Here is a 27,426-nt window from a genome sequence, read left to right as displayed (position 1 = left end):
TAGATATAAAATTATATGAAGAAGAAAATTTATCAATGGAGGCAATTGATTCAGAATGGAAATCCAATTTTACATTAATTCTTATGATGATGGTTTTCGAATATCCTTTAGCAACGAATTATGTAAATATAAAAAATAGGTATAAAACGTATCTTTGGAAACCATTTATTTAGTATGGGTATTCAATTTTACGTTAAGTTTCTGAATATATTTTAGCAAAAAAATATATACAAAAGTATTAAATTCTGTCTACAAAACAGAAATAATCGAATCAGTCTGGAAAAGGCTAAAAAATAGGGATAATCTAAAAGAACGAATTTCAATAGATAATAGAAAATATCTTAGAAAACATCTAACAAACATTTTTCAAGAATAGGAATCGCAAATTTAGAAAATGGAATACTTAGATATAAATGTATTCATACGCATCGTATTAGTTGACCCTTTTTATCGACCGACACTATATCGTCTATATGCATTACCACATAAATTCCCAAACAGATAATATATAGAAAATAGAAATGTATCATATTCTCAACATAAATATTTAGCGATAAATATTTCTCAACGTAATGGAAATCGTTCAGATAATAATTATTCGAAAGATTATTGACATAATAAATTATACCCTACTCAACTCATCAGATTATGTTTTTTTATGAATAATATATAACCAATATACAGAAAACATATAAAATGTGTGGGTCTATCTCCACAGTATTAAAATCCCTACAACCATAATCCCGACAGTATCTTTTATTATTTGATATAGACTTATTCATAACGTACTAATGTCCGAATTTGTTTCATTAAATATACATGTTGGATGAATATTTTATTTAAAATTTAAGAAGTATTTCATCAATTTAAACTTATGTATGTAATTATAGAACAAATCTTATTAAAATAAAAAGAAAACAAAATTTTGTTATGAAAATAAATTGTTAACTGTAAGGTTTAACCTGTACTGAATAAATGTGAATAGTAATATTTACAAATATATTCACTACAATATAATTTATAAAGTTAAATTGGTTTCAATTGAAACGAATGTAACGAATTCGTTGAGAATAATTTCAAGTTTTCAGTTGAAATGAGTCAGAAAAATTACAGGCATACTGAGAACTTTTAATTAAAGCTGTCGAAGAGGTTATAATATATTCAATAAATTTAAATATACAATTTATATAAATATAAAAACCTACGTTGTTAGGTTATTAGTTAATTGATTGAAAGAACTCAAATTTATAGTTTTAATATGTTATATTAATTTATATAAAATTTTTAATGGTTTAAATTTGAATCAATTATAAAATCATAAAACTATTATTTATAAATATTGATTTCTTTAGCAATAGAAACATTTTCACTTTATTAAGAAAAAAACACAACTATTTTTTTTATAAACTATGGTAGAAATATTATAAATTAATAGTTAACACTTTTGTTGTAGAGGAGTGAAAAACCTTGTGGTATTATTATCCACTAAAACCTCCTCCTTTCTTCATCAATCATCTAGGTTTCCAAACTTTTTCGGTTTCCGGCGCATTTAATATATCAGATTTTTTTCGCGACTTCCCAAGACAAAACGGCGCATACTTTGCCCTGATTTAGGACCAATACTACCAGTTGATTGTATTTCTACACTAGCTCATCTCCACCTTCAATAATATATAGCAGTATTCGTCTCCACTAGGACTCTTCTCATTCGCTTTCTTCAAGTTCTTCTGGTCTTCATTCTCCAGAGCACCCTTGATATATATATATAATGCTGCTGTCCTCTGTACTGACCAAATTCATAACGGCGCACACATTAGGAAGCACTGATATGGGAATAGTACTATCAGTGTATTTCACCGCAATGTTGATTCTATTTGTGCATTAGCTCATCACTCCCTTTATTATTATGCGTCAGTGTTGGTCACCACTAGGACTCTTCTCATTCGCATTCTTCAAGCTTTACTCGTCTTCATCCTCCAGAGCACCCTTGGCATATATATAATGCTGCAGCCCTCAGTACTACCCAAATTCAAAACGGAGCACACTTTGGGAAGCCCTGATGTAGGACCAGTACTATCATTATATTTCACCGCAATTTTGATTGTATTTGTGCACTAGCTCATCACTCCTTTCATTAAATTGTGTCAGTGTTGGTCTCCACTAGAACTCTTCTCATTTGCCTTCTTGAAGCTTCTTTCGTCTTCATCCTCCAGAGCACCACATTCAAAACGGCGCACACTTTGGGAAGCCCTGATGTAGGACAAGTACTATCATTGTATTTCACCGCAATCTTAATTGTATTTGTGCACTAGCTCATCACTCCTTTCATTAATATGTGTCAGTGTTGGTCTCCATTAGGACTCTTCTCATTCGCCTTCTTCAAGAGCACCCTTGATACATATATAATGCTCCAGTCTTCTGTACTGTCCAAAATTGTAGCAATACAAGTCTATGGTTGCAGCAATCTCCCGAGATATGCCTCGTACTTCAATCTCGCCAATCTGATGCACCTGAACAAAATATGCTGTCTTTTCTTTGTAGTACCCAAATAGTTAACACCTAAAACTAGTATTACTAGTTAATGACTTAATTGTTATTTATAATACATTATAAACTTTAACATATATACAATATTAATAAATACATATAAAAAAGTAATTGGATAATAAAATACTTGTTTTTAATTGACAGTAGTAAAATATTGTTGAAATATATGAAGAGTGAAAAAAAAAATGTTAATACGAAGGAGCGTATTGAGAGAGTATAGCACCTCGACTCAATTAATCAAGATTTTGTTGTGAATGGAAATGGGTATCTGCGACGAAATATCCATTAAGGCCTCGATAATAATTACTCGAAACAAATCACGGAACGCAAACAAAAAATATTTGCGCAGTACTTAGTGCGACCTCCGTGGGCTCTGCGGGTCGGCACGTTCTTGCATACATTAAATTAAAGGAAGGTCTTCGTCGGTTCGGAGGCGCCTCTAAACAATCTGCTGCTTTAATATAATTAATATGCCACACGAAATTAACATAAATAATTGCAACTGTTTAAATGCCCAACACTATCCGTGCCTGCACCCTCACGGCCCTCATCCGAATCCATTCGCCGCTGATAAATTCGATTCATTACATAAATCTGCGCAGTACACGCTCTGCACGGGATTCCCTCAACGACAGATTCTTCCCATATTTATCACACTGAATTTATAATACACCATTCATTATATAACTTCAGCTTTAACGGGAATTAGCTGTTGCTGTACTTTTTATTTTAGACTATTTCATTCTACACTTGAGAAATTATTGCAATATATTAAATAAATCTATTAATAAATATACAATACTTACAAGAATTTTGTTTTGTGTTAATAAGAATTGCTGTTTTGTTTACATTTTTTAATAAAAATTATAGTTGCAAATGGGAATCAGTTACTACACTAGATAGTGACTGCGTTCCGGAATAATAATTTAAAAATGTTGTTGTAGAATGTTTATGTATTTTTTTTTCATAATAAATATTGTTAAAAAAAGACTGATAATTATGCACCAACTCAATCATAATGAAATTCTATAAGAGAAACTATAGAGATCGAGTTTTTCCTCTCATAGTGACCTAAAATCATGCATATAGAAGACGCCCGCCCTGTCCAGGTGTAATTAGATATTATAACGATCGATCTCTAGCACCGTCGATCATGTTACATAATTGGCGACTGACGTGGGCGACTCTTAACTTCGTAATAGTGCATGGGTGTAACATTAAACGTTAGAAGCAAATAATTAAATTTTGTGGATAATTATATATAGGAAATTTACTAGAAATTTACTTATTACTTTAAATTCTTCTTTTATTCTTCTTTTTTTATTCTTTCTTGTGATTATTTCCAGATTATGCTTACTTTATCTTTAATTAACAAGACATTCCATTAGGATCAACTTAAATCCATTGTTATTGTTAAAAATATATCATTTTCCATAAGTATAGTAAATTTATATATTAATATACTAATATTAAAGTTAGTATCGACAATTTTCCATGTTTTCTGTTCTTTTTTTCTTATGAAATGTTCGGAATTTTGATACTGTCGAGATTATGGTTATCGGGAATTCGATTTGGGTTGTATAATTATTCAATTTCTCAAAAAAAAGTACTGAGAAAATATTTTGTATTATTTCTATAATATAATTTTCCAGATTTGTTGTGTCTATTCAAATATTATTAAGTAACTTTGAAGATTACGTTTTTTGTGTTAAATATTCAAACAACAATAATAATAAGTTTTAGATTATCATAAAACAAAAGTTCGGAAACAGAATAATTCGGAAAGCTACGGTCAACTACACTTTTCATACCATTAGTTCTTAACATTATTGTAAGTAAATTGCATTAGCTTATTCTGTAAAATTAAATTTAAGTTTATTTTTCATAATTGTTCCATTCACCAAATTTATAGAAATATTTAAAAAACTTTGTTATTTTAGATTTATGTAAAAAATGAAATGATTGCAAAAATCAAACGGTAATCAAAAGATACGATACTATATTCAATCCAATAACATTTTGCACTCCTGACATATCCATACTTATGTCTAATATATCAAACATAATGCATTAGACGCGTTTGAAACTCCTCAATGAATTTATGGAAATATACGTGCATTGGCATATTGTGGATTATAGATTATTCCCGTGTTGGTATGATTTATCCGTAATCCTAATTTGGTTAAATGCAACTGAAGGGATTAAATTTGCGTGGTCAAATTCATTATTGGGATTAATTTTTCGAGGAAACGTCTGATCAATTTCCAACAGCATATTTCATTATTATTAATTATAGAAGTTCGCAAAACGGATCCGCCTGCACAGTTTGCAATTGTTTTTCAAAATAAACCAATTGTTACAAAACAAATAATGCATAACAGTGCATAGCCCCAAGCAATTACGAATCAATATCACATTTATATATCTTAAATATTAAATATTGAAATTCGAATATATTTCCCTATTTTTTTTTTATTAATAAGCAAATAATAATTTTTGTTTATTGCACAATACTCAATTATTTCCGCCGTCCACATAAAATACATAAGAAAAATCTAATTAAGAATTGCACTAATTCTATAGTAAATTCTGATATCTTTTTGATTCTAATAATTTGAAGAGCCAGAAATTCCTAAGTTTCCAGACAACTGAACCAGACAACTTCGTCAAGTGAATCAACATCGGATGGTATGGATACAACATAAACATCTTCTATTGACCTATCAAATTCATCCCTTCAATGAGTTCAAGAGATGGTAAAAAGCTTGTCCTATCGCCCATCAAAGAGATATATCAGTATTTATTGAATTTCGACAATCTAGTGATAAGTAGCTAAAACTTTTCTTTGTATATTTGTTTTTAAATATGCAGAATTCTATTATATAATCATAAAAGAAAGACATCTACTCTGCACTTGATGAAAACTCTCGATGTGTCCGTTATAATAGTTAAATGTATTATCAAAAAAACCGAGAGGTACTATTGACTTTCAATTTTATATAATCAATGATTTACTTCTTGTGTGTTCAAAAATTATAACAAGAAAATAGGTGGAGTGACCAATCTGTGAAAACTTATTTTATTGCTATTCATGGCAAGAAATTGTCATCATATATGGAAACTGTAACAACTATCATCTGGCTAAAAAAATAACTTCAGAGGAGATTACAATATACATATTGTACTTATTTAGATCAAATAAGATACGGCGAGGGCAAACTGCACTCCCAGAGAGTGTACAATTTAATAGTACTGGACATTTTCCAAAAAGAATTGATAACATCTTACGTTATGTAAATATAAATTGTGCTTAGAAAAAAATTACCGAATTTTTGTGTTTTGAAAAAAAGTGCTATATTATTTTTAAAATAAAATCAATATTTTTTTTTCTTTGTTTAAGATTGGACAAAATTGGGTTAACGGCAACCTTTTTGAAGTAATTAACTAATTTCAAGATACTACCTATTAAAAAAGTTTACTAAAATGCATTTTCTATTCAATGCTACGAGAGCTATTATAATATATATAAAATTTGAAGTGATATCTAACAATTAAATTATGAAATATATTAGAACTTCAATTCTTGAACGCCACGGTTTCCAAATGTTTTTGCTTGTTTTTATACGATTTCATTCATAGCTTAGTCAGGTTGAAATAAGCAATTACATTTAACTAAATAACTAACATAATATACGTACTGTAGTATTTGATCAATGAAAATCAATTTACTCAAATGCAAATTACGATTATTAGATTTGAATCATTATATAATTAATTTATTATTAATTAATATCGAGTTTAAATTTATTGAATATTAATTAATAATAAAACAAACATATTGTAGTATTTTTTACGGATCTTATAAAAAAATAAGAAATAGGATGATCTAATTATGACACTATAGTTGTAAAGTTAAATAAATACATATACAAACTGGATTTTATCATCCGCAAACTATAGTAAAAGTATATATTTATATACTAGAAAATAAAGTTAGTATGGATGGATTTGTGCGCAGTAACAATAAAGTTTAAATCTCATTGAAAATGCAATAACGCAGGTGTGCATCGACGTGGGAGTAACATGCAGAAAAACACACATTTCCAAACAAGCTCCATATACAAACATTGGGGTATTTCCTGCAAGAAACTTTATTTGGAAATTTATTTAACGAAATTACATGCTCCGTGCATACGCATTGACCCAAATATGTTAACCATAACTGACAGCCGAACAAGATAACATTATTAGTTCGAACGTTCAATAAAAGAATGGAATGAAAATAAAGGATGCGTACATGCATGCAGGTTTTAGAATTCAAGACAATCCACCGAAAACCATTAATTTTAAAGTGCGGAACACGAATAACAACTAGGTTTTCTTCTAAAAAAAACAGTCTGATATGTTTGTAGATATTTGTGTTTCTTTCAAACATGTATAATTAATTTATGCATTTATTTTATTTTTTTTTTTAAACTTAAATTCATATTTTTTTAATTTTAATTATATTTTGTAAATTTCAACAATTTAATCTAATAAAAATAATGTCAAAATTGTTTGATTAATATTAAGAAAAATGAATGGACAAAAATATAATGTCCATTTATATTTCATTCAAATATGTGTAACGAAAAGTATAAATGACTACGTCTCTACTTATAATAACTAGTTTTAGTATTTATTAATAAAATTAACATATAAATTGGTATTAAGTAATGTTGCAAATAAAAATTTGAAATATCCTACGATTTTTTTATTAAATATTTAAATTAAAGCTACTTTCCTTCTAATTTGTTATAATTTTCTTTAAATTAGTAAATGTTTATTTTTTAAGAAAACTATCAATTTCATAGAAGAAAATTAAAATTAGGTATTTTTTGTAAAAGCCTTGCATAATGAAAACCGTCTATTATCCAATTGAAGACACTTTTACCAATATCTAATTAAAATCCTTTCTTTCCAGTGTATTTAAGTTCTTAATTATCCAACATTTGATTGTGATATTTCAATAGAACAACTAACTAAAAATAATGTAGGGTAACGTAGAAGTCTTGGGAAATGATCAAAACCAATTCAAAATCAATTTCATAGAATAAAATTAGATCATTTTTGCATCTTGACCTTTTTCCCATAACTAATTAAAGTTTACTTTTTCCAATATGATCTTAATTAGTCAATATTTGATTGTGGCTTTAGAAATTGGTCATATTTCAATAGAACAACCAATTAATATAATATAAAAAACAAAATAGGAAAATCTTTCTCTTTTCTTATGTAATTAAAAAAAAAAATGATAATATTTCTTAAGCTATAGAACAAGTTGTTACATTGAAGAACATATGAGTCTTGAAAAATGACTCAACAATAAATATGTTCTTATTTTAATTATTATCAAATCATTATAAAAAATAGACCGTTACAAAGAGCTGCTATCAATAAGTCTTTTTGTACTTTCATTCCTATTTAGTATAAATATATTAATGCTATATGAAAGCATTAAAAAAATTAGGCAATTCGTTTGAATTTGCTGGTAAACTGGTAAACTATATTAAAAAAAATACATTTGTAATTCTATTTTTATGTAGTCAAACTTGACAGCAACTTCAGACAGGTTATTGAAGCCACAGAAAATATATACTGAAAGTTTAATTATAATCAATCTATTATTGCTTTGCAAACATAGGAAATATATTCTTGCTAAAATACACTTGCTAATTACTTTTATTAATGATTTTTAAAAGTAAATAATCCTCAGAAAACCATCAATTTCTTAATTAACTATGTTATCTTAGGAATAATACTTTACAATGGTTGATAAAAGTAAAAGGGAATAATGGATGGATGGATATTAATGGATGGATGAGTTTGTTACGTTAAAGCAAAACGAGTACAATTTCGTAGTATTTGACGCTCTGCTAACGCATTTCAGTCGTATTTTTTTCTGCTCGATCGTCGTCGTCGTCAAAAAGCCATTAGTTATTTGACGGATCATCAACTCACCAGCAGCAAAATATTTATTTCACAGCAAAGTATGTTTCGCTTTCCTGATCCAACACCATTTATAATCGGCGACTTGTTTTCCTCGCGGAAAACAAATGAGCGCTGCTTCCTTAATAATCAAGTGCTCAAAATCCTCTTAGTAATCATCAATTTGGGCTTCAATTTGCGTCTGCCGAGAAATACGGTATACGTTCGAAGGTTCGAAGAAACGGAACTTCTCGGAAGGCTTTAACAATGTCTGAGTAAACATCGGACGATATCATTTGCAAATATATTGCCGGATGGAACGTATAAAAAAGGTATTCCTGTCGGAGGAGGATACGAATGAAAGAAGAAGAATACATGTAAATATAGGGCCCTAAAAATTTTTTGCCCGCCGGGATCCGCGTTTGTGAGACAGTCGTTCGCTTGTGATGTAAATTTTATGTGCTTGTTCCTCTCTGCACAAATTTCAATAACATTTCCACTGAATATTCATCTCGTTCGGCGTACACACAGATACTCTTTTTTATTATTACTATTCTACTCCTTCAAAGCTCCATTTGTCTCGCGAGATTTCATTTTCATTTAGATTTACTAACTTTCCTAACTGGAATATTATGGAAACCATTATTTTTTGTTGCACTTTATTGTTACAGAGATTCAAATTTAATTCATTATTTTTATCTTGGTTTTCTTTTCAATTTCAGCTTTAAAAATGTAATATTATGTAATATTATATATTTATAGACAATTTTATATATTTTTCTACCTAATTTTGATAATAATATTTATTATTCTATAATATTAGTAATAATCCACAATAATACTTTAATCGTTTAATTTTGTTAAATATTTGAATTAAAATTATATATTCTAAGCATTAAAGTAAAAACAATTTATTAATAATCAATAAAATATTGTGTTGTAACGCAATAAAAAAATATTCTCTAACTGTTAATTTTTTCTCGTCTTAATATTATAATTAGTGAGTGCGGCTTCTTTAAGAAATAAGAATCGATGACTGAGCCTGAACAGTGGCCATACACAACATTGCATAAATATAAAGTCGGGCGAATATATACGTCGCTCGTCCGTAAATGTTACAGTGTATGTTTTGTACAGTTTTATTTGATTTGTGTATAGGAATGATTATAGTATTGAGTTAGAAGCAAATCAAATGTTAGATCTACGTATTATTACTATATTTTTTTAATTAATATAAAAAATATTATTACAAATGTTATTGATCTTTTCTCTAATTAAGGTTAATTAAGGCTCTATCTTAATTACTATTAATAATAATTATAAAAAAAATAATAACAATAAGACTTTTGATTAGTATGGATGCGCCGGGTAAACCATTAAAGATAATTTAATTTCGTTACCAAATCTGAAATAGAAAACAAGATTGAAAGCTACAATTAACATTACTTTAATATTACCTCTTTTAGTGAAAATTATGGAATTTAGTAAAAATTATGATTTAGGAAGAAGTGTTATTCTGATTAATGTAAATTGCTATGATTCCTTATGACTGATTGTCATATAATTATATATGACATATATAATTTTTATGTCGTGTAATTTTATTCACAATCTGTTCATCTATATGAATATTGAGTAAATTGATAGTTACCATTATGATGATTTGATTTTTAATTTGTTGGTTGGCTGTCGTCTTGTAGGTTAACTTCAGTTGTATATTGATGCTCTGCGATTTTCATTGTCCATCGACTTGGCTGAACCTCATTCATTTCACTGTCCATCTGTGCAAGCACTATTGCTGCAAGCACCGAGAGAACTCACAAAAGCACGTCTATTAGTCACCCTCGATAAATAAATTAGAATAAGAAAGCGCAAAAAATCAAATTTAGACAATTATTTTATTTATGTAGGAACGTATCCCCATTCTGACCATAGTGAAAACCAATATTTGACTTACGATGTAAATTGATAGAAAGGATTTGTTTATTTTGGAACAAAATGTTAAAAATTGACATTATTTGTTAATAAATAAAAATATTTTTTGGGCAGAAAGACCTATGGTCAATAGCCCTTTTGAAGCAGTTTTTTGATTTATTATATTTGTATTATTGTATTGACTTTTTATTTTGTAATTGACTTTGTATTATGTTCTGTTTCAATAAATTAATTATTATTAATATTTATTGCATCAATAAATCACGAAAATAGAAAATCAATTCAATAAAATAATAACAACTTTAAATTAAACTCGCAGCAGTTTGACCATAGATCATTATTTGATATTTTTTAAACATTGAAATCAAAGAAATTTTGTAATAATCGTTAAAATCGATATATATAAAAACTACATATGTTTAAAAAGAAAATTATTAATTTTTAAAGAGTTTGATCATGTTTCATTAAAGTGGAACTTCAGTAGTAAATGTTAAAATTGTATTGATTCCAAATACTTTTACAGATGATATTTGTGTAAATTAACACATTTTCTGTGATATACACTCTAAGGCAGTCTAAATTGCAGTTTTTAATATTTTAATGAAATTTTCACTAATCTATGATGAAAAACATAACGAACGGAATACATAATTTGTGTTGTTTATATTAGTTTTCATTTATTCTTTGTTGTTTATGTTTAGAGATGCCACAGATCGAATCGATACTTGTCAATCAAATGTTCAAGGAATTCAGTAATATTTCAATTGACATTGTTTGCCTTTTGGTGCGCATAATCTCTTTTGCATTAATATTCATAGTTTACTTTAACTTTGGAGAATTATGATAGGCGTTTGTTTACTGGGGAATAATTAATCAGCGAGGAGTTTATGCAACACATACACACGAGTCCTTCGGTTGTCCTTAATCGTACAAGACTACTTGTTTATAATTAACTGAATTTATTATTATTGCTGTCGTCAGTTTGCAATTAACTTGGTAATGAATATTTATTTAAAAGGACATTTGTGACTTTATTATTTTGCACTTCTAATGGAAAAGTTATTTTAGTATCTTTTTTATAAGAAAAATAGATGTATTCTACAATAAATTGATATATTTTATAAGTAAAGTACAGTATATAGATAGAATAAAGATGAAATACAGTAGAAAGACAGAAAATAAAGTATAGAAAAAATGTGTTACAAGCGTTTGCATAAATTACTTTGTTTGCTAAAAATTTGCAGAAAATTAAGTTACATACAAAAATTGTGAAGCCGAACTAATTAAGAACTTTAAAATCGAATAAAAATAAATAACACAAAAATACGGATAGAGTCGCTTAAATTAAAATTTAGCATGTTTTGAAACTTTCATAGTGAATCCGCACTGATGAAAGGAGCACTATGTGAAGTATTCCTGTATAAAATAGTATTAAAATAAATACGTGGATGATACGGTTTTTTGCAAGAAAAATATGTGGAATTAACCAACAGCAATGTACATTAAAAAGGGAATTGTTTCATTTAATTTTAATTTATTATACAAAAATCATGAAAAAGTACATATTAATAATAGTAATAAAATTTTACTAACCTTTATACTAATTTTGAAAGATTTACTTAAGAAACCTGAGTCGAAAATTGGAATTAATCAAATCAAAACAACGTTACAAATTAAATTTATTTTTATGAATAATGTTCCAAAATAATAATTTAAAATTATTCTCTTAATTATCATATATAAAAATTAATACAATTCACATTTCATTTGCGTAATATGTATTGAATATTTGGAACAACATCCGAATTATTGTTATATAATAATGTATTTAGTTACAAAACAATTATCAAACCGATGTGGTCGTATATAGTTTCAACGAGAAAATTTAAAATCTAATTGCTTTAGCTATTCCAATAGAATCGTTCTTCGATAATTAATATTTCAAACTTTACTTATAATTACCAAAAGATTCGCACAGAGGTTTAGTTGTATAATTTGCTAATAAACAGACAATAATAATATATTAATTAATTTACTATAGCAATACCTCGCATAGTGCCCATTATCCCGCACTTTCTGAAACCGTACAAATCGAGGAATTTAAAACTGCATAAATATATATATATACATAAATAGCATAAAAAGAGACTTGACACGAGAGGGACAAACATACTATTATTATATACTTAGTATTTATTTTTAATTTTCTTAATTAAAAATGTAGTTTCTTTTAAAATTTTCAAACCGTACTATAATGAATCCGCACTATAAAAAGTTTATTTTCTAAACTTTCTTAAAATAAATACGTGGATTTGCAACATAAATATAATTGCATACTATCAGATAAAGTTCTAAAAAATGTATTGCAACGTCCATTTGTTTTACTTATTTTAAACTTACTAACGTAAAATAAAATGCATGTACATGAAATAAGCATCCTTTCCATATTACATAATAAATCCAATTTCCGATCACGTTTTGTGGATGGAACAAATTAGTCTTCGGGGAAAACTCGTACGAAGGAAAACACATCCGACCATTTTCTACAGTGCACGGAATTCCTGCTCGGGAACTTCTCCCAAAGGAATTATCTTCTATATATTATCACTTTTTGTTAGTAAATGTTTTGGATGTGATCTTCAACCTACATTTTCCGAAGAAACGCAGTTGAATTATATTTTTTTTATATTGAAACTTTAAAGCATGAACCTGTAAATACGTAGTTATATTTTCACTATGTGAGATATGACATGACATTTACTGCTATATACAAATGACATCTGACTTTTTTTTTTTTAAAAGAATCGCTGTTTCATTTTTATTAATTGAAAATTTAAAGCAAAAACCTATAAATATTAAGAAGTATTTGTTTTGAGTAATGTTACATTTTCACTGTGAGTGAGTGACATAAATGACAGGTGTACCTACTACTTTTGAACGAACCACTGCTGCTTTTTTTTTCAATAAAACTTTAAAGCATTAACCTTTAAATACGAAAAACTATCTGTCTTGTGCAATGTTATATTTACTCTATGAGTGACATGACATAAATTACAGTTAAGCCACAATATAAACAAATGATAGCTGTCAATTTTCCAAAGAATCGCGGTTTATTTAATGTTTTTATTTAATTTAATATAAATGACAGTTAAGCATACCAACAACTCATTTTAAAAAGAAAGAACTTCTTTAAAGAAATGACAGCTGTCAATTTACCAAATAAAAGCGCCTGCCATATTGATATCCTCTTCTCTATTTGATAAATTTGATCAATCTTGCTGTATTTTATTTTTGTGATGAACTTTTGAATAATTTGATATACTTGTTTCATTATTTTTTTATAATATGATACCCAGCAAATATTAAATTTAATTGAATTAATTTACTTTTTTTTCCTTTGGAGTAACTGATTTTGGTTTGATCTTGAACTTGACTCTTCAAAAGAACTGCGGTTTAAATTGAAAGCGGAGGGCCGGATATGCTTTTACATCGTGTGTAATTACGTCAAAACGTTGGGGAAAATGCCGCAAGGAGTGGCGAACATTTGGTAAATTTCGGATTAGCCTGCGTTACGTAACGGGCGGTCCGCAGTTAATTCAAGCACGTAATCCCAAAACGCTCGAATGGAGCGCATTTGAATACTCATAATTAAATATATTGTAAAGCATGCATGCAACAACAGAATTTAATTTGCTTTATAGCAATATTTATTTTTGTATACTTTGATCAGATTTTATTTTATAATAAAGAATTAAAGTTGTTTTTTTTCTTATCATATTTTATATTTATTGTAAGTAAATTTAATTTAAATTTATTCGAGTTAAATATGCAATAAAATAAGGTAATCTATTTTCAATATTTTTTTGTTTGCTTTCATTTACTTTTGAATTACATGACAGTCAGTGGTACCAACTACTACATACATGACAGCTGTCATTTAAATATCAACATTTTCCATATTCGATACCATAGCATCCACTCTATTAGTGACGGTAAATATATTTTTTATTTTATAAAAAATAATACTGTTGACAGTAGTCATTCTGTTCAGTATTTGGTTTAAAATAAAAGTTTATTTTATACAGCATAAAACTGAAAATTTTATTTAATTCACACAATAATTGATAATATTTCATTCACACTATGTGATAGCTGTTACTTTGTTGGTAATTTGAAAAGTAAATGAAAATTAACTTTGTAATAATAAAAGTTTTACCTAACCTGGAATTATTTTGCAATAGTAGAAAACCATTATAAATAATTGAACTACATTCGAATGGAAAAACGTGCAATGTATCTGAATTAGTTTTGCATCTAGTGTCAATGCATTTATCTGCGTTTGGTCGCATGTAAATAGTGTTAGCGACTGGCACGAGTCGCGAAACACCGTTATTTACATTCCCTTCGTGACCTCTATCAGAATCCCTTGTATTTTCTGCACGCTTCATCCATTGTACTTCATGCAATTGCACCTTAAGAACAGTTACTAGAAATCGAAGACAGTTGCACAATTCATTGCCGCTTTTCTCATGTAGTTTGCAAGTACGTGCTTTTTAAAAATGTTCTAAGTACTCTACATTTTTTTTATCGAAAGCTTCTATAAAAATGCTTTAAATAAGTTTCCGAGTTTCTTATAACACAAATTATTATTATGTACTTTATATTGAAAGTGCAGCCTATATTGAGGTTACGTTAATAATGCACGAAGTAAATATCTTATAATATAAAGTATCGATTTTCATTTCAAATAGCTTTCAATGAAAATTGTAATATATTTTATAATATTTTCACAATAATATATTTTTTTGTTTAAACAATTGTAATAATTGTGGTAATAAATAAATAAAATACATTTTATAATAATAATAAAATATTTATGCTGCTTCAATCAGTACGGTTTGAAAATTTCAAAACAAACTAAATTTTAATATAGAAGAATACAAAAATTAATTTAAAAAAAAATGTCCACAATTTTTGTTTATATATAAATAGTATTATTTTTTTATTGTATATAGTGAAGTGATGTTGATTTTTATGCGGTTTTGAAGAAATCGATTACTGCAGTTTCAAACAGTGCAAAATGTTGGCATTACCCGCACTATGCGAAGTGTTCTTGTATTTGGTAATCTTACATCCACACTATATGTGATGTAACATAAATATCTGTCATGCGTACCAACTGCTATATAAAAATGACAGCTGTCAATTATCAAATATCAATGTCATTGAACTCAATGCTGAATAATAAATAATAATTGATTTTACAGTTAAGTTTAGTGAATTCTTTAAGATAAAAACAAGAAATTTGATTGAAACGTTGTTTATTTTTATGCGGTTTTAAATACATCGATTAGTGCGGTTTCAAACAGTGTGGGATGTTGTCGAAACTGATTATCTGTATTAGGCGAAATGTTCTTGTAATTGGTAATCTTACATCCAGACTATATATGATGTGACATAAATGACAGTCATGCGTACCAACTGCTATATAAAAATGACAGCAGTCAATTATCAAATATCAGTGTTAACACTTAAGTTTAGAGTATACTTCAAGACAAAAAATTAAATTGAAACGTTAAAACATAAAGCTGTAGATGCGAAGAAGTAACTGTTAACTAAATTACGAAACGCAAACAATACATCTAACGAGCTTCTTTACTCGACGTGAAATATAATACCATTGATGATACTTTGATCCTAATTTTTTTTTTATAAAAGTTTGGAGTAAACCAAAAACCTCAAACATTTATCTTGCTTTTATTTGCTAAAAGTTTTAAATTTTCACAGTCCATATTTCTTTTATATAATTATAAAGTTTTTTTCTTTAAAGAATTCTCAAGTCTATAGCTTCTGTATTAGTATATATTTTTTCTAATTGATATGTTTATACTTTATTTAATTTATATTTATAATGGGGGCGAGTAATAGCCGAATGATTAAGTCACCCTACCCACGATTCCGTGGCGCCGGTTCGAATCCTGGTCAAGCCAGGCCCTTTGTGAGCCGTCTCGGTGCTTGCAGCAATAAGACCATCGTTCATCATGAATGGACAGACAAAATAAAGAGGTTCAGCATATGGACCTTCAGCCAAGTCGATGGACAATGACAATGTTGAGGATAGCAGCAGAAACACAGACAAAGGGAATAGTGGAATCGCAAAGCATCAATATACTACTTAAGTTAACGTACAAGACGGCAGCCAACCAACAAATTACAAACTTCAATTGGAAAGTGGTTATACACATTTTTTTACTTACATATAAATAGTAATTTTATTAGTAAACGTATTTTATAATACCAATATTATTATTCTTTGTCACCTAATTTTATGTTTAAATTGCATTGAAATATTATGAGTATTTCTGCTGCACCTTTTCTGTTTCAAAGAAAAGTTTTCTCTTATACACTGAGTGAAATCTGTGCCAAAACTCGTTACCACTTTTATTTATGTGACAACTTTTTGCAACTCTTATGCTTCCAATAAATCCCATAATTCAACAATTTACTGAACTAAAATAAATCTCCAACAATTTTTCTTAAATCATAATACTTATTTCCTGCGCATCGTTTTTAAATCTAATTTCAACTATAAATTATGCATTTTATTTAAATTCCGATTTTTGAATATTATAACACTAAAATTATTGTAATTTCTGCTATTAATATAGTAATTATTAATTATGAATGAAGCATTAATTAAATGTGTTTTGATATATGTTAAAGAAATTAATTTCATTAAAAAAATATTGTAAATTAATATAATTGAATGTATTTTACCAAAAGAATATTACAATAAAGTGAGTAAGTGACAATACTAAACTTGATTAGATATGTCCAATTGTGTGTAATAATATTATATATTCAAATGTTTTACAAAGTGTCTCGAAGGAGACATCATTTTTTCTGTTTCATACTTAAGCCATTCATATTGTTGTAACGGTTTTAACGGTTGTAGTTAACATATCCTATTTCTACAGTAAACCAGCTATTTTAATATACCATAAAAATATAATTAAAACACGAGATTTGCAGGAAATAAATTATTTTATTCTTTTTACAATTTGTATATTTTCAGTGATATTTTTTAATATATAAACTATTGTTATATTGAAAAACGTCACTGAAAATATATATAAAAAAACAAAATTTACTGCGCCTACAAAAGACTGTTGACCACAGTTTTTCCTCTCTATTTTTATATATATTTATTGGAAATTAAAAAAAATAATAATAATAATTTATTGGCCAAACATCAATACTTAAGAAAAAAAGTACATTCTATACATATAAATAAATAAATTCTAATATAAAAAAATATATATATATATATATTAATAGGCTTGCCAAAGGGCTAACGACCGAGGTCTTTCCGCCCGGGAACATAAGTTTAATTATAAAATAATATCAGTATTATAATAATAATATACAAATGAACAACAGAAGAATGATGGAAACAAAAAAGTAGCGGAGTAGGAACAAGTGTGTATCAATCGATGGACATTAGGTATTGGAATAGGGATAATGTGGGATATTTAAATTTGGGAAGGATGTTTGGGTTTCGAGGGACACATAATTTAGAGAGGGAGGCTATGTTGGATTGTTTGGATTTAAATTTCAAAGAGAGGGACAGGTATCGGTCGAGGAGAGGGACTATTTTGGTTTTGGAATAAAGGAGATCATTAGGAGGTGGAAATTTAATTTAATTGTTTTATTTTCTTTCCTTTATTTCTTCGATAAAATAAAAAAAAACATTGTTTTTGTATATAATTTTTTTTATTAAATTAAATTTGATGATGACCTATAATAAATTATATTAAAAAAATAGATGTGGGATCAATGTAAACTGCATTTACTTCAATGTAATTCTGTTAATAGTTTATTAAGTGTGATAGCAAGAAGGGTGGCAAGTTTTAATCGGCGAAAGTTCTTCCGAAGTGCGCTTAAACTGCTTCGGAATTGTCTGTGTAGAGATTTAAACTTTTCCAGAGATATCCACACTAAAGAAAACACTGCTTTGCTTTTATATCACGTTAAAATGACGCGAACAATTTAATTAACACCTTAAAACTTAGTATAAAACTTTTCTTGTTATAGAAAAGGTTCTATTTGCAATAAAAAATAAGTTCTTGAAATGTAGAATTATAATTATGAAAGGGGAAATGGATTGTAAAATATTTTTAATAAAGTATAGTTTTATTATTAAAAGAAACAGAAGTTTTCAAATTTCCTATACTGAAATATTGCATTTACTTAATCCTAAATCAGGATAAACTTCACTAATTCATTTTATTTTAAATGTTTTCAATGTTATTTAAACATCTTTTTAAATTTTTGATTGTTAACATTTTGCTTTATAAATTTTCTTAATTTCATTTTCACTTTTTTGTATTCGTTTTTAACAATGTTTTTTCTAAATATTTCACTGAAAAATCATCATCTTCTATTCAGATATTTGGAAGTTGTTTTCTAGTAAAATTTTTAATGAAATTTTGTTCAATGTTAAACTTGCTTCAGTTTTCGCACTGTGTTATATTGAAACTTCGTCAACTTATTGCATTTTTTAAAGTCGTATTTTCAACAGTTTTTTTGCTCAACAGAACCAATGTCAAAGCTTTTCAACTAAAATTCAATGACTGCGCCAACACAGTAAAGGATAGGTCGGATTAATGTTGAGTGTCGCGTATTCAGAAGTCTTTGTAAATATTAATAGAAAATGTTTTTTTTATATGACACATCTTGAAAACTCAAAGTTTGGAGACTTAGTCTGATTGTTCCTTTATTATCCTGTTAGTTAGGGAAATTTCCGAAAATTCAAGACTGCGAATTCTTGACACAAAAGAGATGTGTTTATTTGTATTTTTTGACTGTTCTACAGGTATTAAATGTAATGTCTGACTAATAAGTTATATAAAATAATAAAGCCAGAGTGGAAGCGCCGGGATCTCGATAATAAAATCAGTATGATGCACGTGATATCCAGGTTTATTTCATCATGTTACAAGCAATTTAAATAATATTACTTTTTTTATAAAGTTTATTTGTTTATTCGTTTTTTTGATATGCAATAGCATTCGTTTGGAATATCACAATATTTTTTACAACTATTTGAAAATCGCGAACGATAATCGTGTGTGTGGAACTGTAAACGTGTGAACTTTATGATTGCTCAAACAATGTTGCCTTTGATGCAGTGCAAATGAAACTGCGTGAATATTCATCATATATAATATCACGACAAATAGTTTTTTTTTTGTTGAACTAGATTAACTGAAAAGCAACCTCAAAACCTTCATATTTATATCGACGAAGTAGGTCAGAGTGAATAGTCAACTCGATTTTCTATTAAATCCACGTCTACTCGAGGCTATTCTGAGATGCATAAAATGCACGCTTCGATAAATCGCTAATTTTATTTATTTCTTGCCTCACATTCTATTAAAATTTCTATGCAACATCATTATTTTCCAAAATCCATGTTTTTCTTTAAACATATATGTAATTCACAACCTAGGTTGTTGAACATTCCAACATTCTGTTTGAAAACCTAAATCATTGATCATATTAGAATTAATGTAAAATTTAATAATCTGATTTAATTTAAACATATTTAATGCTCACAATTTAGGCCAAGGGGTCAAAATCTAACAAACCTATTTTTCATATAAAAATTAATGTAATAGTTAATAATCTGATTTTTAGAGGAAATAGTAAAAAAATATATATTTTGAAAAATATATAAAATAACTTTACTTTAGTTGAATTTTCCAACAATTAAAATAAATCTGATAGTTTCAAATTTGACAATTTTTTTTTATATTTTTCTTGTTTCGTATAAAGCATATTTTAATTATTATTATATTAATATGCTATAGATTTTTTGGTTGAATATTCTTCTATTGTGAAATGTAAGAGAAGTAATTATTTTAGATCATTTATTATGTATCGTCTGGTGTTGTCACTAGGGAGCATTTGAATATGAAAAGAGTTGGAAATATTGACTTGAGATTAATGTTGGCCTTTCTTGTTTGATGAGGGTTGGGCCATCAATCATTTAATTGTTTTTCGTATTTTTCCGGACCGCTACTTAAACATTACCGACAATAATGAATTATTCAGAATACTTGAATATCTTTAATAAATATTTATTATTTTTTTATATAAATAATAAATAATAATTCTTTAATAAAAAAAAAAGTGAAATATATAAATGTTCTAACTGATACATAAGATAATATATGAAAGAAAAAGTATAGTTTTATTAAAATTTGTTCCTGTAAAGATTTATTAAATTTTTATCTACTTCGGAATTTATATTCTTTCGATATGCAACAATAAAGTAGGAAGTGCCGTTCTTGAACAATAAAGCATACATTTTATATTTGATTTCTAGATAATATGAATATTACATCACTAATAAAAAAATACCATTCAACATTCAAATTTTATACTAATAGAGAATTTGAGAAAACTACAAATTGAATGTGCAGGAACTAATGATTACATGAAACAATAATTAACAGATTTTATACTTGATATTAATACGTGCACTTTCAGAATACTTGAAAATACAAATATTACATTGCTATTTTTTCAAATTTAATTATTATGTACATTGCAATACATAATTTTATAGTATTCAAATATATTTTTTTAACGGCCAGTTTTTAATTCTTTCAAAATTTTAATTTCAAACACATAATTATATACCATTCATTGTACACAATTTCTCGTAATGTGGGAGTTATTTCTGCCTGTACATAATGTTTGGGCGCCAATGTAAAATAATGGCAAGACTGTGCGCCGGAAAAAAAGGAAGGCTTGGCTTGAAGAAAAGAAGCACGGTAAAAACAAAAGAATTAATATGAGTTGACAGTAAAGGTGATTTCAAGTAAAAATATGAGTTGAGAGATAATTAAATAGTAGTATGAATTTTAATAAGTAAAATAAACCGACATCTTTAATCTACCAGACCGAGTTCTTATTATTCACCCACACAACGATAAAACACATAATATACATAATAGTTAGTATAAATTAATTAACTCGAAATACACAATTTAATAGATTAATTAGAATTTTAAAATTTATATGTTTTATAAACAAAGTTTATTTATTCTGTATTAATGAAACCTTTCAAAATGATTAAAAAGGTTAGAATCCAATAAAGATACTGTTAAAAAAAATAATTGCTTGTCTTGGATTATAGAATTTGAGGAATTATCAAAAGATAATCTTAACAAGTGTATTAATAATAGTATTTACTTATTATAATGCTATCCAATATATTCAAAGTATTTATAGGAATTAAACTTAATAAAGTTCAATCTAGCTTTAGACATAAGATAATTAATATTATTTCGTTTTATTAGTAAAATATAGTTTTTTTAGGAGATTAATAAATCAAATTTTAAATCTAAAATATCGATATGCACGTCATATTGTTGCTTTATCCAAATTATTGTATTACATAATTTCTTCAATTTTAAAGTACATTATATATTTTTAATAAAATTTACCATGTGTTTACCATTATTATTACTACATTCATTCCCATGATCTGTCCGATTCTTCATATTATTAATATTACAAACAAAATGTTCAAAAAATTTAAACTGTTGCATTGAGCATATTAAATCTTTCGAATTGTCAAAAATTTCAAACTTTCAAAGCAATGGTAAATGTTCAGCAGGAAAGTTTATATAAAAACGAAAAAATATTATTCACGTTGTGGTTCTATATAAATGTAATTATAATAGGTTGTCAATAAAACAGCAAAAAAAAAACATATAGAGTGACAGGCAACTCATGTTATTTATCTGTGGGATAGGGAATAATGATTGTGACAGATTTATTATGCATCTGAAGCGTAATCACAATCGCTCAATTTATCAGCGATTGGGGGAAAGGGTAGGTCTGTCCCACATTAAATCGAGTTCCATAGGATAAGCAAGGATAACAAAAAAAAATTACAGAAGATCGGTTGCATTTTCTTTGACGGCTTCCAAGGTTTTCCCGTTCCCGTGTGTTCTAAAATCAATACCCAATATAAATTCCTCTCCTACCACCAATGTTTTTTTCTCCCTTCAGGTTGTGCGTGCTACATAAACTCTACGTGTGTTTCAGAAATACATACCTGCCATGGATGGAATGGGGATGTGCCTGGTAAATTTGACAGACGACATGCAAGAATATATGAGAGGAATATTTCTGGTGATGTAAGTACAAAGCCTTTGTCTGGAATTTATTTATCTATCATGTTTTTTTATTGTTTTGCGTCTGCGAATATTATATAAGTGTGTGAAGACAAACGGAGCGTTGTTGAGGTGGATAGCTCAAGAGATAGTAATAAGATAAAATTACCGGAATTCCTGGGAACTCGAGGGAGATGTCGAGGATCATTTGAATAAACTACACCTTGGTGCATCCTCGGTTTTGCAGATAAATTGAATTATCTCTAACCAGAAGACGTTTTATTTGCTTCCGGGTAACTCTAAAAGAATCGTATTATTTGCATGATAAAAAGATAGATGTTAGCAGAAGGAATTCTTACTTGTTTTCAACAGTTATAGCTCACTCGAATGCAGTGGCCGGCGAATCAGGGTAAATTACCCCAAATGGAGTAAAGGCATATTGGGTGTAATGAGGACGTTCAGTAATCCATGAAATGCCGGTGTAAATGAATATATTTTGGGGTAATAAGTAATAAAAGTTCACCAACCCAGCTCTAATGATAAATATATACTAATCAATTGTTAACATAATAATACACTTTTTTCAGGTTTTGTAGTCTTTTCAACATAATTCATTTATCCTATAAAGTTGTTGTACTCAATTTAGGGTAATTTAACCATTTCTATACAATGAAATTAAAAAAAAATCTCGAAGATAAAAAATAATTAAGATTTCTTAAGAATATCCATTTTTCCTATATTACAACTAATCAATTTCATTAAAATTATTTAAATTGACTTTACTTAAATTATTCTTTACTTAAATCTAAATTGGAGATCCAAGGGCTTGAATCCAAGTGCTTTAATCTTCTCGTTTTCATGCCGTTATCCAGGAGGTTGACCGCCAACGGGTTCGTATGCGAATCAAGCCTCTTCGTGTATTTTTTGGAGAAATCTTTGTCAACATCTTCCTCTGTTTCTATTCCAAAGTCCTGGTACAGGTGTCTCGTTTGAAGGAGAACGTAACATGGACCGATTTCGACTGGTTTATACTAATTTGCTGAACCATATCTTGAGCAGATTCAGCTCTTCTTGAAGGTGTCGAGATACAATTATGGGAGTCTGATGCCATGATTGCTGTGTCATCTGCAAATGTTGCCATGTTTGTTTTCTCTGTTGTAATTGCTTTTTCTGAAGTTATATAAACTAAAGCTAAATATAGCTTTCTATACTAATTTAGTAGTGATAATGCACATAGATTAAGATAATCTCGGATTTAGCGTTCACTATACACATTATATAGATTGCATATTAATTATTTACTTACATTTAGCAATAATTAATAAGTTTGTTGGCAGTTGGCATCTTATTTTACTATTAATTAATTATTACTAAAATGATTCTAAAATATTATAAATAATTAAAAAATAGCGAGAATATTGTTATTTTTTGTATAATTTATAAAATACTGTCAAGTAATCAATTGACGGATTTATAGTATTTATCAATACTAATCATTAAATTATAAATCTATGCATTTAAATTCGTGAAAAATATTATTTACTATTTATTAACTTATATAAACTATAGCTGAATACAGTTGTTTTTACTAATTTAGTAGTGACAATTCACTTAAAATAATCCCAGTATCAGCGTTTACTGTTCAGTATTGACTTACTGCTTTCAGACGATTAAGATTAATAATAGATAGCATATTGATTTTCTACCTACATTTAGTATTGATGGCAGTTATTGATGTGTTAGATATTAGGCGTACATCGATTGCTAATTAACAGTTTACATAAACCGCACATTAATTATTGTGATTTTATCAAAATGATATAACGACGTAATGAAGGATAACTATATTATCATATTGAAATTACTATTTATTATTTATATTCACAATTTTATTTTTCTTAATATAAATATAAATATACAGTCATACCTCGATTGACGTATAGGATGCGTTCTATGAAATTACTTCGTTAAGAAAAATATCGTTTTTAGAGGTTATTATACTATAAAAAATGAAAAGCTTTTTTTCGTTTTAATTAATAAACTGTCAACTTATATATAAAGTGAAAGCACATTCTAAAATATGAAGTAGATTGTCTATGCTCATTTTCTCTTTTATTTAACAATTGTTTATATGGAGTTATTGCATTTAAGAGTAATAACAATTATAATTCTAAATCAGGATCAGCAGTTTTAATCTTTGGTTGTTCTCATTATTTGGAATAGCTTCTTTAATTTTGGCTTCATTCTCTTGATATATTTACTAACAAATTTCTCTAAATCTTCTAATGAAAAACCAGCATCTTTTGCATTAAATACATGTCTAATATCCTCTTTCACATCATTTTAGAAACCTATTGACTCAATTTGGATAACATTTCTAATTCCTAAGATGTTATTTTATTTAATAACAATTTAATCATTTTCCAGTGAGTTCTTTCTAAAACAGTTGACTCATAGAAGTTGTGTTGCTGAGAAAATCACAACATTCACACGAAAAAGATGTCCCGGAGTATTATTTTGAAAAAAACAGTTTTACTTTAGGACAAAAGTGACAGTAAATAACTCTGTCGGTTCTTGCATATAGCCCCTCAGCCAAATCGATTGACAATAATAGTGTTAAGGATAGCAGCAGATTCACCGGGAAAGATTACCTACCTAATGTCAACCCCGGTCTTAAATTTCCTCAATATTCACATTGATGAACAAATTGTGGATAAAAAAAATATATTCATAATACTTTTCAATTATTTCATAATTTTACTCCTTTCTTGTGTTTATTTTTATATTACTATATAATTATATATAATAAGGTAACTTTTAATTACTGATGTGTTTTCTGTACAATAGTTTTAACTCTTTGAGGGGCGATAGGACAGACATTGCCTAGTGGGAATTATCATGTCATTTGTTTGGTACGACTAGGGATGAATTTTGATAATCCAGACCATTTGATGTTGATTCAGTTGACGAAGTTGCCTAGAAACTTGTTCAATCTAGAAATTTAGTAGCCTTTTTGTAATGAATTATTTTTGTCATTTCTTTGTGTTTATATAACAAACCCAATTTGATAGCATTTTTATTATTTATCTATTTCTACATTAATAAAAATGCAACGAATATTATTTATAAATATTGAATTATATCTTTATTATGTATTGAATATGAAAAAGCAAATAATATTCATCTAGAATTACCATACTTTTTTATTATGTCGTAGTATATTTAAACATTTGCTTCTTTTTGTTTTGGTAAACTTCCAAATGAAAGTTTTTACTATTATATTCTTCTTTCATTTGACTAACCATTCATGTTGAACGATGGCCCTATTGCCGCAAGCACCGAGAGGGCCCACGGAATCGTGGATAGGGCAACTTAACCATTCGACTATTAGTCGGCCAATTACCATACTTAGATACAATTTTTATAAAACATATTGCCGATAATAATCAATAGTCTTTCCATCAAGTATTGTTAATAATCAAAAATATTTTATATTTAATGAAAAGTGGTGAATGTGTTGATGATTCGATAACATTAGTATGATTCTCATTACTCTCTTTGAAATATTCATATATTTTTTTAATATTTCATCAATGCATCAAAAAATCGCGAATAATATTTGCAATAGTTGTTTCCTTTTATGTTGACATTTTTTTTTATAAACGCGCTTCGCCAATAAACAAATGATGTTTTCCTAGTAAACCGAAGTCATTTATAAATGTAATGCAATTCGCAATTACTTTGTGCCATTGCACGCAAAGCAAACAGCATGGATCGACGAGTTGAAACTGAATATTTTATTTAATAATCCCATCGCAAATTCATTTACATACCACAAATACATACACACATACTCTCACTCATATACCACATATTTGGATAGATTTATCCCGGTTCGAGCATGTTAATATTCATAACATTCATCAAATAGATACCAGAAGCGAACTTCCGAACTTTGCCAGTGATTTTAGTGTATTTGAATCGTTTTTACTTCACGCTCTTCTTGATGACCCAACGATGCCAGATTCATTTTCTCGCCTATCTTGGATTTGATCCAAAATTTACTATGTGTAAATATTTTTTTTAATAGTAATCGATGTTGAAACGACGCCAGTCTGGAGAAATTCTCGATGATTTTAGTAATTTTTCAGTAAAATGTGTAGTAGTTTTATTAAAGAAGTTACATTTTACGAGCTAAAATACACTCAACACAAAATTTGGTTTTTACTATAATTTTTATAAAATTATAGTAAAAAAACCAATTTTGAAATTATTATATTTCTAAAAATATTTATGTTTCATATTATACAGTATTAATATGAAACATAAATATTTTTAGAAAAATCAACTTCTGTTTTAGTTGAATAATTTTGCGCGCCTTGTATAATATAACATAATAAGATGGATACATTATTCTACTGTAGCAGTTTTAAAATTTAAATATAGAAACAAACATCATATAGAACGGAAACTCATAGTGACTATCTCGAATTGTATACAGTAAGACGTCGTTTAGCGCTTTAGACGCGTTCCTGAAGACAGAGCGCTAAACAAAACATCTGTAACACGACGGGTGATATCGCGTACGAAAAATACAAATTAAAAATTATAATTAATCTTCTCTTCGTGAGTTCCGACGTGGGAAGATTCTGGGTGCCACTTCCAGGAGAGTAAGAACTCCAAATTCTGTTTCTCTGTTTGCATCAGCAAACTTTTCTTCTACCGGGCTCCTTAACCGTCTTCTTCCACGGTTCTGGACCACAAAAAAATATCTCAAAGTCTTTTC

The 27,426-nt window shown here is 27.8% G+C and overlaps 1 protein-coding gene across 1 annotated transcript in view; it reads left to right on the top strand.

Moving 5' to 3' along the window:
* Positions 1 to 27,426, top strand: part of LOC108568864 — a gene marked incomplete at its 5' end in the record, with an annotated part of 72,612 nt that overhangs the window by 1,784 nt on the left and 43,402 nt on the right. Inside the window, one exon of the mRNA XM_017930211.1 lies at positions 22,573 to 22,664. Within this exon, the coding sequence (XP_017785700.1) occupies positions 22,573 to 22,664 (92 nt within the window). The remainder of the gene's footprint in view (positions 1 to 22,572; positions 22,665 to 27,426) is intronic.

The sequence above is a fragment of the Nicrophorus vespilloides genome, unplaced genomic scaffold (genome assembly GCF_001412225.1).
Source record: "Nicrophorus vespilloides isolate i.1.1-1 unplaced genomic scaffold, Nicve_v1.0, whole genome shotgun sequence".
Classification (NCBI taxonomy): domain Eukaryota; kingdom Metazoa; phylum Arthropoda; class Insecta; order Coleoptera; family Silphidae; genus Nicrophorus; species Nicrophorus vespilloides.
The sequence above is the reverse complement of the archived record's forward strand: the minus strand, read 5'-3'. Positions and strand labels throughout refer to the sequence as shown.